Source organism: Nerophis ophidion, linkage group LG06 (genome assembly GCF_033978795.1).
Source record: "Nerophis ophidion isolate RoL-2023_Sa linkage group LG06, RoL_Noph_v1.0, whole genome shotgun sequence".
Lineage (NCBI taxonomy): Eukaryota > Metazoa > Chordata > Actinopteri > Syngnathiformes > Syngnathidae > Nerophis > Nerophis ophidion.
Window position 1 is genome coordinate 15,481,512 of NC_084616.1, and position 12,500 is coordinate 15,494,011.

Below are 12,500 nucleotides of genomic sequence, written 5' to 3' on the forward strand. Positions count from 1 at the left end.
AAAAAAACAGATGAATGTATTTAACACCGAAATATGTGCACACTTTAAATAAAATCATGATTCCCTCTGATTATTTTAAATACATTTATTTTCACTTTGACATATTTTGGAATTTTAATCTTTTATTTGGATTGCATCTTATTTTTTAAATATTTCTTTATATTCCAGGTTCAGATATTTCTTTTTTTTTCAGATTTTTTTTTTTTAAGATTAAAATTGATGGCCTGAATTTAATAAGGGGGCGTGGCATCATGACAGTCCGTTTCAAAACTCAAACTGTAAAAAAAAAAAAAAAAACATTTTGAAACTGACCAAAATTTTAAAACATACGAAAATGATATGACATGCCAAGTCTGAAAATGGAAAAAAATAAATAAAATGAAAAAAAAAAAAAATTACAAATGAATCTGGAAAAACAAATATCTGAATCTGGAAAAAAAATTAAACTGTTTAAAAAAATAAGACTTTAATCCCCAAAAAAAAAAAAAAATTCAATAAAAAAAAGCCAAAATATGTCAAAGGAAAATAAATGTATTTAAAATAATTATCAGAGGGAGAAAAAAAAGTGTGCACATATTTCAATTTTGAAATACCATTTAAAACTGACAAAATAATCGTAAATATATGAAAATTGATTCATCAATTTTCTACTGCGACAGTTGAAGGGACAAGCGGTAGAAAATGACGGCGACACATGATGTGTCTATATTAGCTATACTAGCCTACTATCAAAATTACTTTAATCTATATAAGTGTTAAAATGAAGGCAACATATGATGTAAGTGTCTATATTAGCTATATTAGCCTACTATCAAAATTACTTTGAAAGCCTTATATAAGTGTTATAATGAAGACAACACATGATGTGTCTATATTAGCCTACTATCAAAATGACTTTAAAAGTCTTATAAAAGTGTTATAATGAAGACAACACATGATGCAAGTGTCTATACTAGCTATGTTAGCCTACTATCAAAATGACTTTAAAAGTCTTATATAAGTGTTATAATGAAGACAACACATTTTGTAAGTGTCTATATTAGCTATATTAGCCTATCAAACCAACTTTATTAAAAGTCTTATACAAGTGTTATAATGAAGACAACACATGATGTAAGTGTCTATATTAGCTGTATTAGCCTGCTATCAAAATGACTTTAAAAACCTTATATAAGTGTTATAATGAAGACAACACATGATGTGTCTATATTAGCCTACTATCAAAATGATTTTAAAAGTCTTATACAAGTGTTATAATGAAGACAACACATGATGTAAGTGTCTATATTGGCCTACTATCAAAATGACTTTAAATGTCTTATATAAGTGTTATAATGAAGACAACACATGATGTAAGTGTCTATATTAACTATGTTAGCCTACTATCAAAACGACTTTAAATGTCTTATATAAGTGTTATAATGAAGACAACACATGATGTAAGTGTCTATATTAGCCTACTATCAAAATGACTTTAAATGTCTTATATAAGTGTTATAATGAAGAGAACACATGATGTAAGTGTCTATATTAGCTATGTTAGCCTACTATCAAAATGACTTTATTAAGTCTTATACAAGTGTTAGAATGAAGACAACACATGATTGAAGTATCTATATTAGCCTACTATCGAAATGACTTTAAAAGTCTTATACAAGTGTTATAATGAAGACAACATATGATGTAAGTGTCTATATTAGCTTACTATCAAAATGACTTTAAAAGTCTTATACAAGTGTTATAATGAAGACAACACATGATGCAAGTGTCTATATTAGCTATGTTAGCCTACTATCAAAATGACTTTAAAAGTCTTATATAAGTGTTATAATGAAGACAACACATTTTGTAAGTGTCTATATTAGCTATATTAGCCTATCAAACCAACTTTATTAAAAGTCTTATACAAGTGGTATAATGAAGACAACACATGATGTAAGTGTCTATATTAGCCTACTATCGAAATGACTTTAAAAACCTTATATAAGTGCTATAATGAAGACAACACATGATGCAAGTGTCTATATTAGCCTACTATCAAAATGATTTTAAAAGTCTTATACAAGTGTTATAATGAAGACAACACATGATGTAAGTGTCTATATTAGCCTACTATCAAAATGACTTTAAATGTCTTATATAAATGTTATAATGAAGACAACACATGATGTAAGTGTCTATATTAGCTATGTTAGCCTACTATCAAAATGACTTTATTAAAAGTCTTATAAAAGTGTTATAATGAAGACAACACATGATGTAAGTGTCTATATTAGCCTACTATCAAAATGACTTTAAATGTCTTATATAAGTGTTATAATGAAGACAACATATGATGTAAGTGTCTATATTAGCTATGTTAGCCTACTATCAAAATGACTTTATTAAAAGTCTTATACAAGTGTTAGAATGAAGACAACACATGATGTAAGTGTCTATATTAGCCTACTATCAAAATGACTTTAAAAGTCTTATACAAGTTTTATAATGAAGGCAACACATGACGTTAGTGTCTATATTAGCCTACTATCAAAATGACTTTATTAAAAGTCTTATACAAGTGTTAGAATGAAGACAACACATGATGTAAGTGTCTATATTAGCCTACTATCAAAATGACTTTAAAAGTCTTATACAAGTGTTAGAATGAAGACAACACATGATGTAAGTGTCTATATTAGCCTACTATCAAAATGACTTTAAAAGCCTTATACAAGTTTTATAATGAAGGCAACACATGACGTTAGTGTCTATATTAGCCTACTATCAAAATGACTGTGTCGCAGGCTGACCCAAATCTTTGTTGACAGAAATGCTGAAATGTAATATTTATCTACACATGTTTACAACATTGGAAAAGACTAGTAACATAGATGCTCCTCTAGGGTGAGATAACTCTCGGAAATGACTGGATTAGAAAGGCCAAAGGTATAAATGTGTGTGTCCAAGAATCTGGAGAAATCCCTGCACATGGAATGCCTGTGACCTTCGATCCCTCAGGCGATACTGCATCAAAAATCGACATCAGTGTGGAAAGGATATCACCACATGAGCTCAGGAACACTTAAGAAAACCACTGTCAGTAACTACAGCTTGTCGCTACATCTGTAAGTGCAAGTTAAAACTCTATTATGCAAAGCGAAAGCCATTTATCAACAACACCCAGAAATGCCCCCCGATGGACTGATGCAAAGTGTAAAAATGTTCTGACGAGTCCACATTTTTGATTTTGTTTTTGGAAACTGTGGAGGTGGTGTCCTCCAGAACAAAGAGAAAAAGAACCATCCGGACTGTTCTAGGGCGCAAAGTTGCAAAGCCAGTACTGTGATGGTATGGGGGTGTATTAGTGCCCAAGGCATGGGTAACTTACACATCTGTGAAGGCACCATTAAAGCTGAAAGGTACATATAAGTTTTGGAGCGAAATATGTTACCATCCAAGCAACGTTATCATGGACGCCCCTGCTTATTTCAGCAAGACAATGCCAAGCTACATGTCATAGTAAAAGGGTGCAGGTACTAGACTGGCCTGCCTGTAGTCTAGACCTGTCTCCTATTGAAAATATGGAGCCTAAAATAGCAGAGGGGAGAATGTTGAACAACTTAAGCTGTGCATCAAGCAAGAATGGGAAATAATTCCACTTCAAAAATGTGTCTTTTCAGTTCCCAAACGTTTACTGAGTGTTGTTAGAAGGAAAGGCCATGTAACACACTGGTAAAAATGCCAACTCCACTGCTTTTGGGTCCTGTATTATTACCACCTTGCACCGAAAAATACCTATTTTAAGCACTTGAATATGTACATTGTCAGATTCCCAGTTGAAAAAGGACAGTTTTAATATCGACCCTGGAACCGATTATTTCTATTTACAATATTTCCTACATTTAAATGTGCTCAGAAATTTTAGAAGGTTAACCAGCGTCATTTTTGTTTTGGTAACAGTAATAATGGGGAGGCTCTTACCTGCTTCAGCTGGACTCGGCATGGTCCCACTCTGGGTACAATATACTGTAAAAAAAAAAAAAAAAAAAAAAAAAAATCAGCAAATTATATAAATCGGTAGTTCTTCGAAAATGTTTTCCATCAAGTACGACCATCATGATTAACAGTAAAATACAGTAGCATAGTAGGCCTAAGTATGCATTAAAGACAAGGCCGAGGTTTTATTCGACAAGTATGTTTAATATTTTTGGCCGCTGTAACACCACACACAGTTTGAACACAGTGGCGGTCTATCCATCCAGTGTACGTCAAAAAACTACTTATTTCGGGGGTCCCCAAACTACAGATAGTACAAGTTTTATTTATAAAAACAAACATAATCAATTGATGATTTGATGTAGATGAGATGATTTAATAACTAAATCTTGATTATAAAACAAAAATTATATATAGGTACGTGTTTGAACAACTTTTCTTAGTCATGGTCTAATTAATCCCAAAAAAAAAAAAAAACAAACAATAACACAGAACGTTAAAATATGTGATACAAGAACACACAACTTGCCCACTGAACTATGCAGACTTTTTATATGTATATATTATATTATATATAAAAAGTGTAATACTAGCATACACAAAACAAAAATACGCCCCGTTTAACCCACTTACTAGGCCTGATGGGTAATATGCAAAACACTCTCCACACTTCTGCATTTTAGTCAATAGTCCTCCTGGCGCCTAGCCCTGTATTATTACCACCCTGTACAGAAAATTACTTATTTTGAGCACTTGAATATGTACTTAATTTCGACCCTGGAACCGATTATTTCTGTTTACAATATTGTGTACAAAAATGTGCTTAAAAATTTTAGAATTATGACCAGAGCCCTTTTAGTTTTGGTAATAGTAAAGATGGGAAGTTTGGTTGAGAATTTCCCAGGTGAACAATCATTTTATATAGGCAATTGTTTGAACAACCTTTTTAAATCATGGTCTGAATAATCCAAATAAAAAAAACAACAACACAGGACGTTAAAATATGTGATACAAAAACACACAACTTGTCCACTGAACTATGTGGACATTATATATGTAAAAAAAGTCTAATAGTAGCAAGCACAATTCAAAAATATGCCCCGTTTAACCCACGTACTAGGCCTGATGGGTAATATGCAAAACACTCTCCACACTTCCACCTGTGTGATGCATTTTAGTCAATAGTCCCCCTGGCGCTGTTTTTTGTTTTACTGTTTTTGAACTCACTTTGATTATTATTTTCAACTGTTTGTAAATGTTGAAATTGATAAATAATGGTTTATAAAAAATGATTAAAAAAAAAAAGAGACAATACAAAAATGGATGGATGGCTAGATATTTCTGATGGATTACATACTCTTAATATTCAATCTTTTATCTTTTATTCTTCAGAAAGTAGTGGCGGGCAATCTTAATCCGCAATTTATTTCAGACGCTGGGTCGGGGAGGGGAGGGCTAGAAAAACTTGGCATCAAATTTTGCAAAATTGGCCATGACACATGGGGATTTTATGGACAATGTGAGATACCCCCCAAAAAGTCAGCATAAATAACTTTAAAAATACAAACCAACTTATTTTTGTGTTTTTTTAAATGTCACAAGCCTCTTAACAAGCCGGGTGTTGTTGGCAAAGCAACAACACCCGCTAATGGTTGAAAGGAGAAAATACAAACTTTCAGTTGAAATCTCCAAAAGACCAGAAAGAGTTGCTATGAAAAATATTAAAAGCTAGTTGTGTCTGAATACTTATTAAAAACGACAAACAAGACTCAACGTATACGGCAGACATTCACGTGTAGTCCCGTTATAAGGTGTTCATGGGTAAGGGCGAACATGTAGCGCCAAATCCACGACAAATTAATACAAAAGAAGTTTGGTAAACATTGCATTGGAAGTTGAGGTGAGGAAACACATGTTTACATTTAAAGCGCGTGCAGCGGCAGATCAACTTACCAGCTCCGGCGTTAGCAGGAAGATGGGACGGGTCAGAAAGTCTTGCAGATTGAAAGGTAAACTTCCCTGTAGGTAAACAAACTATTTCATTACAAACTAGAACATTTGGATGTGCTTGCTATCTCTGTCCTGGACCTCATGCTAACTTTTAGAATGTGTGCTAATGTTAGCATGCTAACAGTGAGCATGTTTCACATACCAAGTTATATGACATTCTAAGCGATGTATGGCTGCGGAAGTACAGGAAAAAAAAGTGTGATATTAGCTGAAAAAGTTAGCACGCAGTTAGCTTGCAGCATGCTAACCGTTAGCAAGTGTCACATACCGAGTTGTATGACTCTGTGGTAAACAATTGCAAAACTAGCTCAAAAAGTTAGCATGCTAACATTAGCAAGATAACAGTTACAAAGTGTCACATACCAAGTTATATGACTCTGGCGCAAATGGTTGTAAAATATGTGAAATTAGACACAAAAAAAGTGTAAAATTCGCTAAAAATTTTAGCACTTCAATGTTAGCATGTTAACAGTTAACAGGTGTCACATGCCAAGTTATATGACTCTGGGGTAAACAATTGCAAAAGGCTCAAAAAGTTACCACTTTAAAGATAGCATGCTAATGTTAGCATGCTTACAGTTATAAAGTGTTACATACCAAGTTATATGACTCTGGGGTAAATGGTTACAAAACTAGCTCAAAAAGTTACCAGTTAAAGTTAGCATGCTAACAGTTAACAAGTGTCACATACCAAGTTATATGACTCTGAGGTAAATGGTTGTAAAATATGTGAAATTAGACAAAACAATAGTGTAAAATTCGCTAAAAATATTAGCACTTTAATGTTAAAGTTAACAAGTGTCACATACCAAGTTATATGACTCTCGGGTACACGGTTGCAAAATTTGCCTTAAAAAGTTAGCATGCTAATGGTGACAAGCTAACAGTTACAAAGTGTCACACACCAAGTTATATGACTCTGGAGTAAATGGATGTAATATATGCGAAAATAGAGGGGAAAAAGTGTAAAATTAGCTAAAAATGTTAGCACTTCAATGTTAGCATGCTAGCTGTTAACAAGTGTTGCATACCAAGTTATATGACTGGGGTAAATGGTTGTAAAATATGCAAAATTAGGAGAAAAAAAAAGTGTAAAATTAGCTAAAAATACTAGCACTTTAATGTTAGCGTGCTAGCATGCTAACGTTAGCTCGCTAACAGTTAACAGGTGTCACATACAAAGTCGTATGATTCTGGTAAACGGATGCCAAATTAGCTAAAAAAGTTAGCAGGTTAAAGTTAGCATGCTAACAGTTACAAAGTGCCATGACTCTGGGTCAATGGTTGTAAAATATGCTCAGAAAGTTAGCATTTGAATGTTAGCATGCTAAGCTTAATATGCTAACAGTTCGCAAGTTTTACATACCAAAGGTGTATTAGAGAAAAAAGTGACTCTGGGGTAAATGGTTGCAAAATACTGTATGTAAAATTAGAGTGGAAAAAAAAGGGGAAAATTAAATAAAACTGTTAGCACTTTAATGTTAGCGTGCTGACATGCTAACAGTTAACCAGTGTCAAATACCAAGTTATTTGACTCTGGGGTGCACGGTTGCAAAATTAGCCTTGAAAAGTTAGTGTGTTAAAGTTAGTATGCTAACAGTTACAAAGTGCCATGACTCTGGGATAAGTGGTTGTAAAATATGCTCAGAAAGTTAACATTTGAATGTTAGCTTGCTGAGGTTAACATGCTAACAGTTTGCAAGTTTTACATACCAAAGTTATATGACTCTGTGGTGTATGGCTGTGGAATTAGAGAAAAAAGTGACTCTAGGGTAAATGGTTGTAAAATAAATGCTCAAAAAGTTATCATTTGAATGATAGTATGCTAAGGTTAACATGCTAACAGTTGCCAAGTTTTACATGACTCTAAAGGTGTATGGCTGCGGAGTTAGAGAAAAAAGTGACTCCGGGGTAAATGGTTGTAAAATATGCAAAATTAGAGGAGGAAAAAAAAAGTGTAAAATTAGCTAAAAATGTGAGCACTTTAATGTTAGCGTGCTAGCATGCTAACAGTAAACAAGTGTCACATATCAAGTTATATGACTCTGGGGTACACGGTTGCAGAATTAGCCTTAAAAAGTTAGCATGTTAATGTTAGCATGCTAACGGTAAAATGCTAACAGTTAGCATGTGTCACATTGAGGTAAAAGTAAGTAATAATTAGTATAATTATTAGTCAGCCCTGCGACGAGGTGGCGACTTGTCCAGGGTGTACCCCGCCTTCCGCCCGATTGTAGCTGAGATAGGCGCCAGCGCCCCCCGCGACCCCAAAAAGGGAATAAGCGGTAGAAAATGGATGGATGGATTATTAGTCATAGTAGTAGTACAAGCAGGATGCTCACCCATCAACTAGTGTCCTTTAAACAAACATGTGTCACATTGAGGTAAAAGTAAGTAAAAATTAGTATAATAGTAGTATAAGCAGGATGCTCAGCCATCAACTGGTGTCCTTTAAACAAACATGTGTCACATTGTGGTAAAAGTAAGTAATAATTTGTATAATTATTAATTATAGTAGTATAAGCAGGACATTTCCCCATCAACTGGTGTCCTTTAAACAAACATGTGTCAGATTGAGGTAAAAGTAAGTAATAATGAGATTAATATTAGTCATAGTAGTATAAGCAGGATGCTCACCCAACAACTGGTGTCCTTTAAACAAACATGTGTCACATTGAGGTAAAAGTAAGTAATTAGTATATTAATAAAAATAGTAGTATAAGCAGGATGCTCACCCAACAACTGGTGTCCTTTAAACAAACATGTGTCAGATTGAGGTAAAAGTAAGTAATAATGAGTTTAATATTAGTCATAGTAGTATAAGCAGGATGCTCACCCATCAACTGGTGTCCTTTAAACAAACATGTGTCACATTGAGGTAAAAGTAAGTAATAATTAGTATAATCATTACTCATTATAGTATAAGCAGGATGCTCACCCAACAACTGGTGTCCTTTAAACAAACATCATGTGTTAGATTGAGGTAAAAGTAAGTAATATTGAGTATAATTATTAGTCACAGTAGTATAAGCAGGATGCTCACCCAACAACTGGTGTCCTTTAAACAAACATGTGTCACATTGAGGTAAAAGTAAGTAATAATTAGTATAATAATGAAAATAGTAGTATAAGCAGGATTCTCACCCAACAACTGGTGTCCTTTAAACAAACATCATGTGTCAGATTGAGGTAAAAGTGAGTATAATTATTAGTCATAGTAGTATAAGCAGAATGCTCACCCAAAAACTGGTGTCCTTTAAACAAACGTGTCAGATTGAGGTAAAAGTAAGTAAACAAACGTGTCAGATTGAGGTAAAAGTAAGTAATAATGAGTTTAATATTAGTCATAGTAGTATAAGCAGGATGCTCACCCAACAACTGGTGTCCTTTAAACAAACATAATGTGTCACATTGAGGTAAAATATAAGTAATAATTAGTATTATTATTAGTCATAGTAGTATAAGCAGGACATTCACCCATCAACTGGTGTCCTTTAAACAAACATGTGTCAGATTGAGGTAAAAGTAACAATGAGTTTAATATTAGTCATAGTAGTATAAGCAGAACGCTCACCCATCAACTGGTGTCCTTTAAACAAACATGTGTCAGATTGAGGTAAAAGTAAGTAATAATGAGTTTAATATTAGTCATAGTAGTATAAGCAGGATGCTCACCCATCAACTGGTGTCCTTTAAACAAACATCATGTGTCAGATTGAGGTAAAAGTGAGTATAATTATTAGTCATAGTAGTATAAGCAGAATGCTCACCCAAAAACTGGTGTCCTTTAAACAAACGTGTCAGATTGAGGTAAAAGTAAGTAAACAAACGTGTCAGATTGAGGTAAAAGTAAGTAATAATGAGTTTAATATTAGTCATAGTAGTATAAGCAGGATGCTCACCCAACAACTGGTGTCCTTTAAACAAACATAATGTGTCACATTGAGGTAAAATGTAAGTAATAATTAGTATTATTATTAGTCATAGTAGTATAAGCAGGACATTCACCCATCAACTGGTGTCCTTTAAACAAACATGTGTCAGATTGAGGTAAAAGTAAGTAATAATGAGTTTAATATTAGTCATAGTAGTATAAGTTGGATTCTCACCCAACAACTGGTGTCCTTTAAACAAACATGTGTCACATTGAGGTAAAAGTAAGTAATAATTAGTACAATAATGAAAATAGTAGTATAAGCAGGATTCTCACCCAACAACTGGTGTCCTTTAAACAAACAATGTGTCACATTGAGGTAAAAGTAAGTAATAATTAGTATAATAGTAGTATAAGCAGGATGCTCAGCCATCAACTGGTGTCCTTTAAACAAACATGTGTCACATTGTGGTAAAAGTAAGTAATAATTTGTATAATTATTAATTATAGTAATATAAGCAGGACATTCCCCCATCAACTGGTGTCCTTTAAACAAACATGTGTCAGATTGAGGTAAAAGTAAGTAATAATGAGATTAATATTAGTCATAGTAGTATAAGCAGGATGCTCACCCAACAACTGGTGTCCTTTAAACAAACATGTGTCACATTGAGGTAAAAGTAAGTAATTAGTATATTAATAAAAATAGTAGTATAAGCAGGATGCTCACCCAACAACTGGTGTCCTTTAAACAAACATGTGTCAGATTGAGGTAAAAGTAACAATGAGTTTAATATTAGTCATAGTAGTATAAGCAGGACGCTCACCCATCAACTGGTGTCCTTTAAACAAACATGTGTCAGATTGAGGTAAAAGTAAGTAATAATGAGTTTAATATTAGTCATAGTAGTATAAGCAGGATGCTCACCCATCAACTGGTGTCCTTTAAACAAACATCATGTGTCAGATTGAGGTAAAAGTAAGTAATATTGAGTATAATTATTAGTCACAGTAGTATAAGCAGGATGCTCACCCAACAACTGGTGTCCTTTAAACAAACATGTGTCACATTGAGGTAAAAGTAAGTAATAATTAGTATAATAATGAAAATAGTAGTATAAGCAGGATTCTCACCCAACAACTGGTGTCCTTTAAACAAACATCATGTGTCAGATTGAGGTAAAAGTGAGTATAATTATTAGTCATAGTAGTATAAGCAGAATGCTCACCCAAAAACTGGTGTCCTTTAAACAAACGTGTCGGATTGAGGTAAAAGTAAGTAAACAAACGTGTCAGATTGAGGTAAAAGTAAGTAATAATGAGTTTAATATTAGTCATAGTAGTATAAGCAGGATGCTCACCCAACAACTGGTGTCCTTTAAACAAACATAATGTGTCACATTGAGGTAAAATGTAAGTAATAATTAGTATTATTATTAGTCATAGTAGTATAAGCAGGACATTCACCCATCAACTGGTGTCCTTTAAACAAACATGTGTCAGATTGAGGTAAAAGTAAGTAATAATGAGTTTAATATTAGTCATAGTAGTATAAGTTGGATTCTCACCCAACAACTGGTGTCCTTTAAACAAACATGTGTCACATTGAGGTAAAAGTAAGTAATAATTAGTACAATAATGAAAATAGTAGTATAAGCAGGATTCTCACCCAACAACTGGTGTCCTTTAAACAAACATGTGTCACATTGAGGTAAAAGTAAGTAATAATTAGTACAATAATGAAAATAGTAGTATAAGCAGGATTCTCACCCAACAACTGGTGTCCTTTAAACAAACAATGTGTCAGATTGAGGTAAAAGTAAGTACTAATGAGTTTAATATTAGTCATAGTAGTATAAGCAGGATGCTCACCCATCAACTGGTGTCCTTTAAAAAAAAATCAAAATCAGCAACAAGGTGACCGTACAAAAAAAAAAAATATTCCACAAATTTCCTGATATCCTACCTTCAGGTTTCTTGTAGCTCTCCGTCAAATCCTCCGCCGCGTCCGAGCCGACGCTCTTGGTGAAGATGGAGCGTCCCACCCACCGGGTGTCCGTGGTCTTGCTCACCAAGCGGCCCGACCGCACAATCATGCGCACGATGTCGGCGTCCACCGAGGCGTAGAGGAAGGCGGCGTCGTAAGGCGTGCTGAGGCAGCGCCCCCTGATGGCGGCCACCGGGCACGGGCCGCAGCGGTACATCCCTGTCATGAGTAACACTTGCGGGTAAAAAGTCGGGATTTGCGCGCTCTGTTTTTTTTTTAACAAGATTACTCACAAAAAAATGAAATATTTTAATTTTTAAAATAACTTAAAAGTGACAACACGACCTCACACCTGCGCTCTTCTCCTGAGGGGTCGGGTCCACGACCTGCCAGCCGTCAAAGCCCAGGCCCAGGTCTGGTCTTCGCATCCAACACTCCACCCACACGTGGAAGTTCCTGTAGGCACACATACTGTGTCAATGCTGGACCAGTACTTGGCTCAGAATGGAAAACCTAAGTAAGGGGTCACCAACGCGGTGCCCGCAAGCACCAGGTAGCCCGTAAAGACCAGATGAGTCGCCCGCTGGCCTGTTCTAAAAATAGCTCAAATAGTAGCACTTACCAGTGAGCTGCCTCTAGTTTTAAAATTTT

At 34.4% G+C, this 12,500-nt stretch overlaps 1 protein-coding gene across 6 annotated transcripts in view; it reads right to left on the reverse strand.

Moving 5' to 3' along the window:
• Positions 1-12,500, reverse strand: part of LOC133554251 (protein-glutamine gamma-glutamyltransferase 5-like) — a 39,582-nt gene that overhangs the window by 7,322 nt on the left and 19,760 nt on the right. Inside the window, exons 9-15 of one of the 6 annotated variants that reach the window (XM_061902754.1) lie at positions 12,202-12,305; positions 11,829-12,068; positions 11,735-11,749; positions 11,431-11,445; positions 10,199-10,213; positions 5,932-5,997; positions 3,964-4,008 (exon numbers count right to left, since the gene is read on the reverse strand). In XM_061902754.1, the coding sequence (XP_061758738.1) occupies positions 3,964-4,008; positions 5,932-5,997; positions 10,199-10,213; positions 11,431-11,445; positions 11,735-11,749; positions 11,829-12,068; positions 12,202-12,305 (500 nt within the window). Of the gene's footprint in view, positions 1-3,963; positions 4,009-5,931; positions 5,998-8,422; positions 8,540-10,198; positions 10,214-11,430; positions 11,446-11,531; positions 11,547-11,632; positions 11,648-11,734; positions 11,750-11,828; positions 12,069-12,201; positions 12,306-12,500 lie in introns of all 6 variants that reach the window. The other 5 variants (XM_061902753.1, XM_061902752.1, XM_061902755.1 and 2 more) reach the window with 5 other exon arrangements.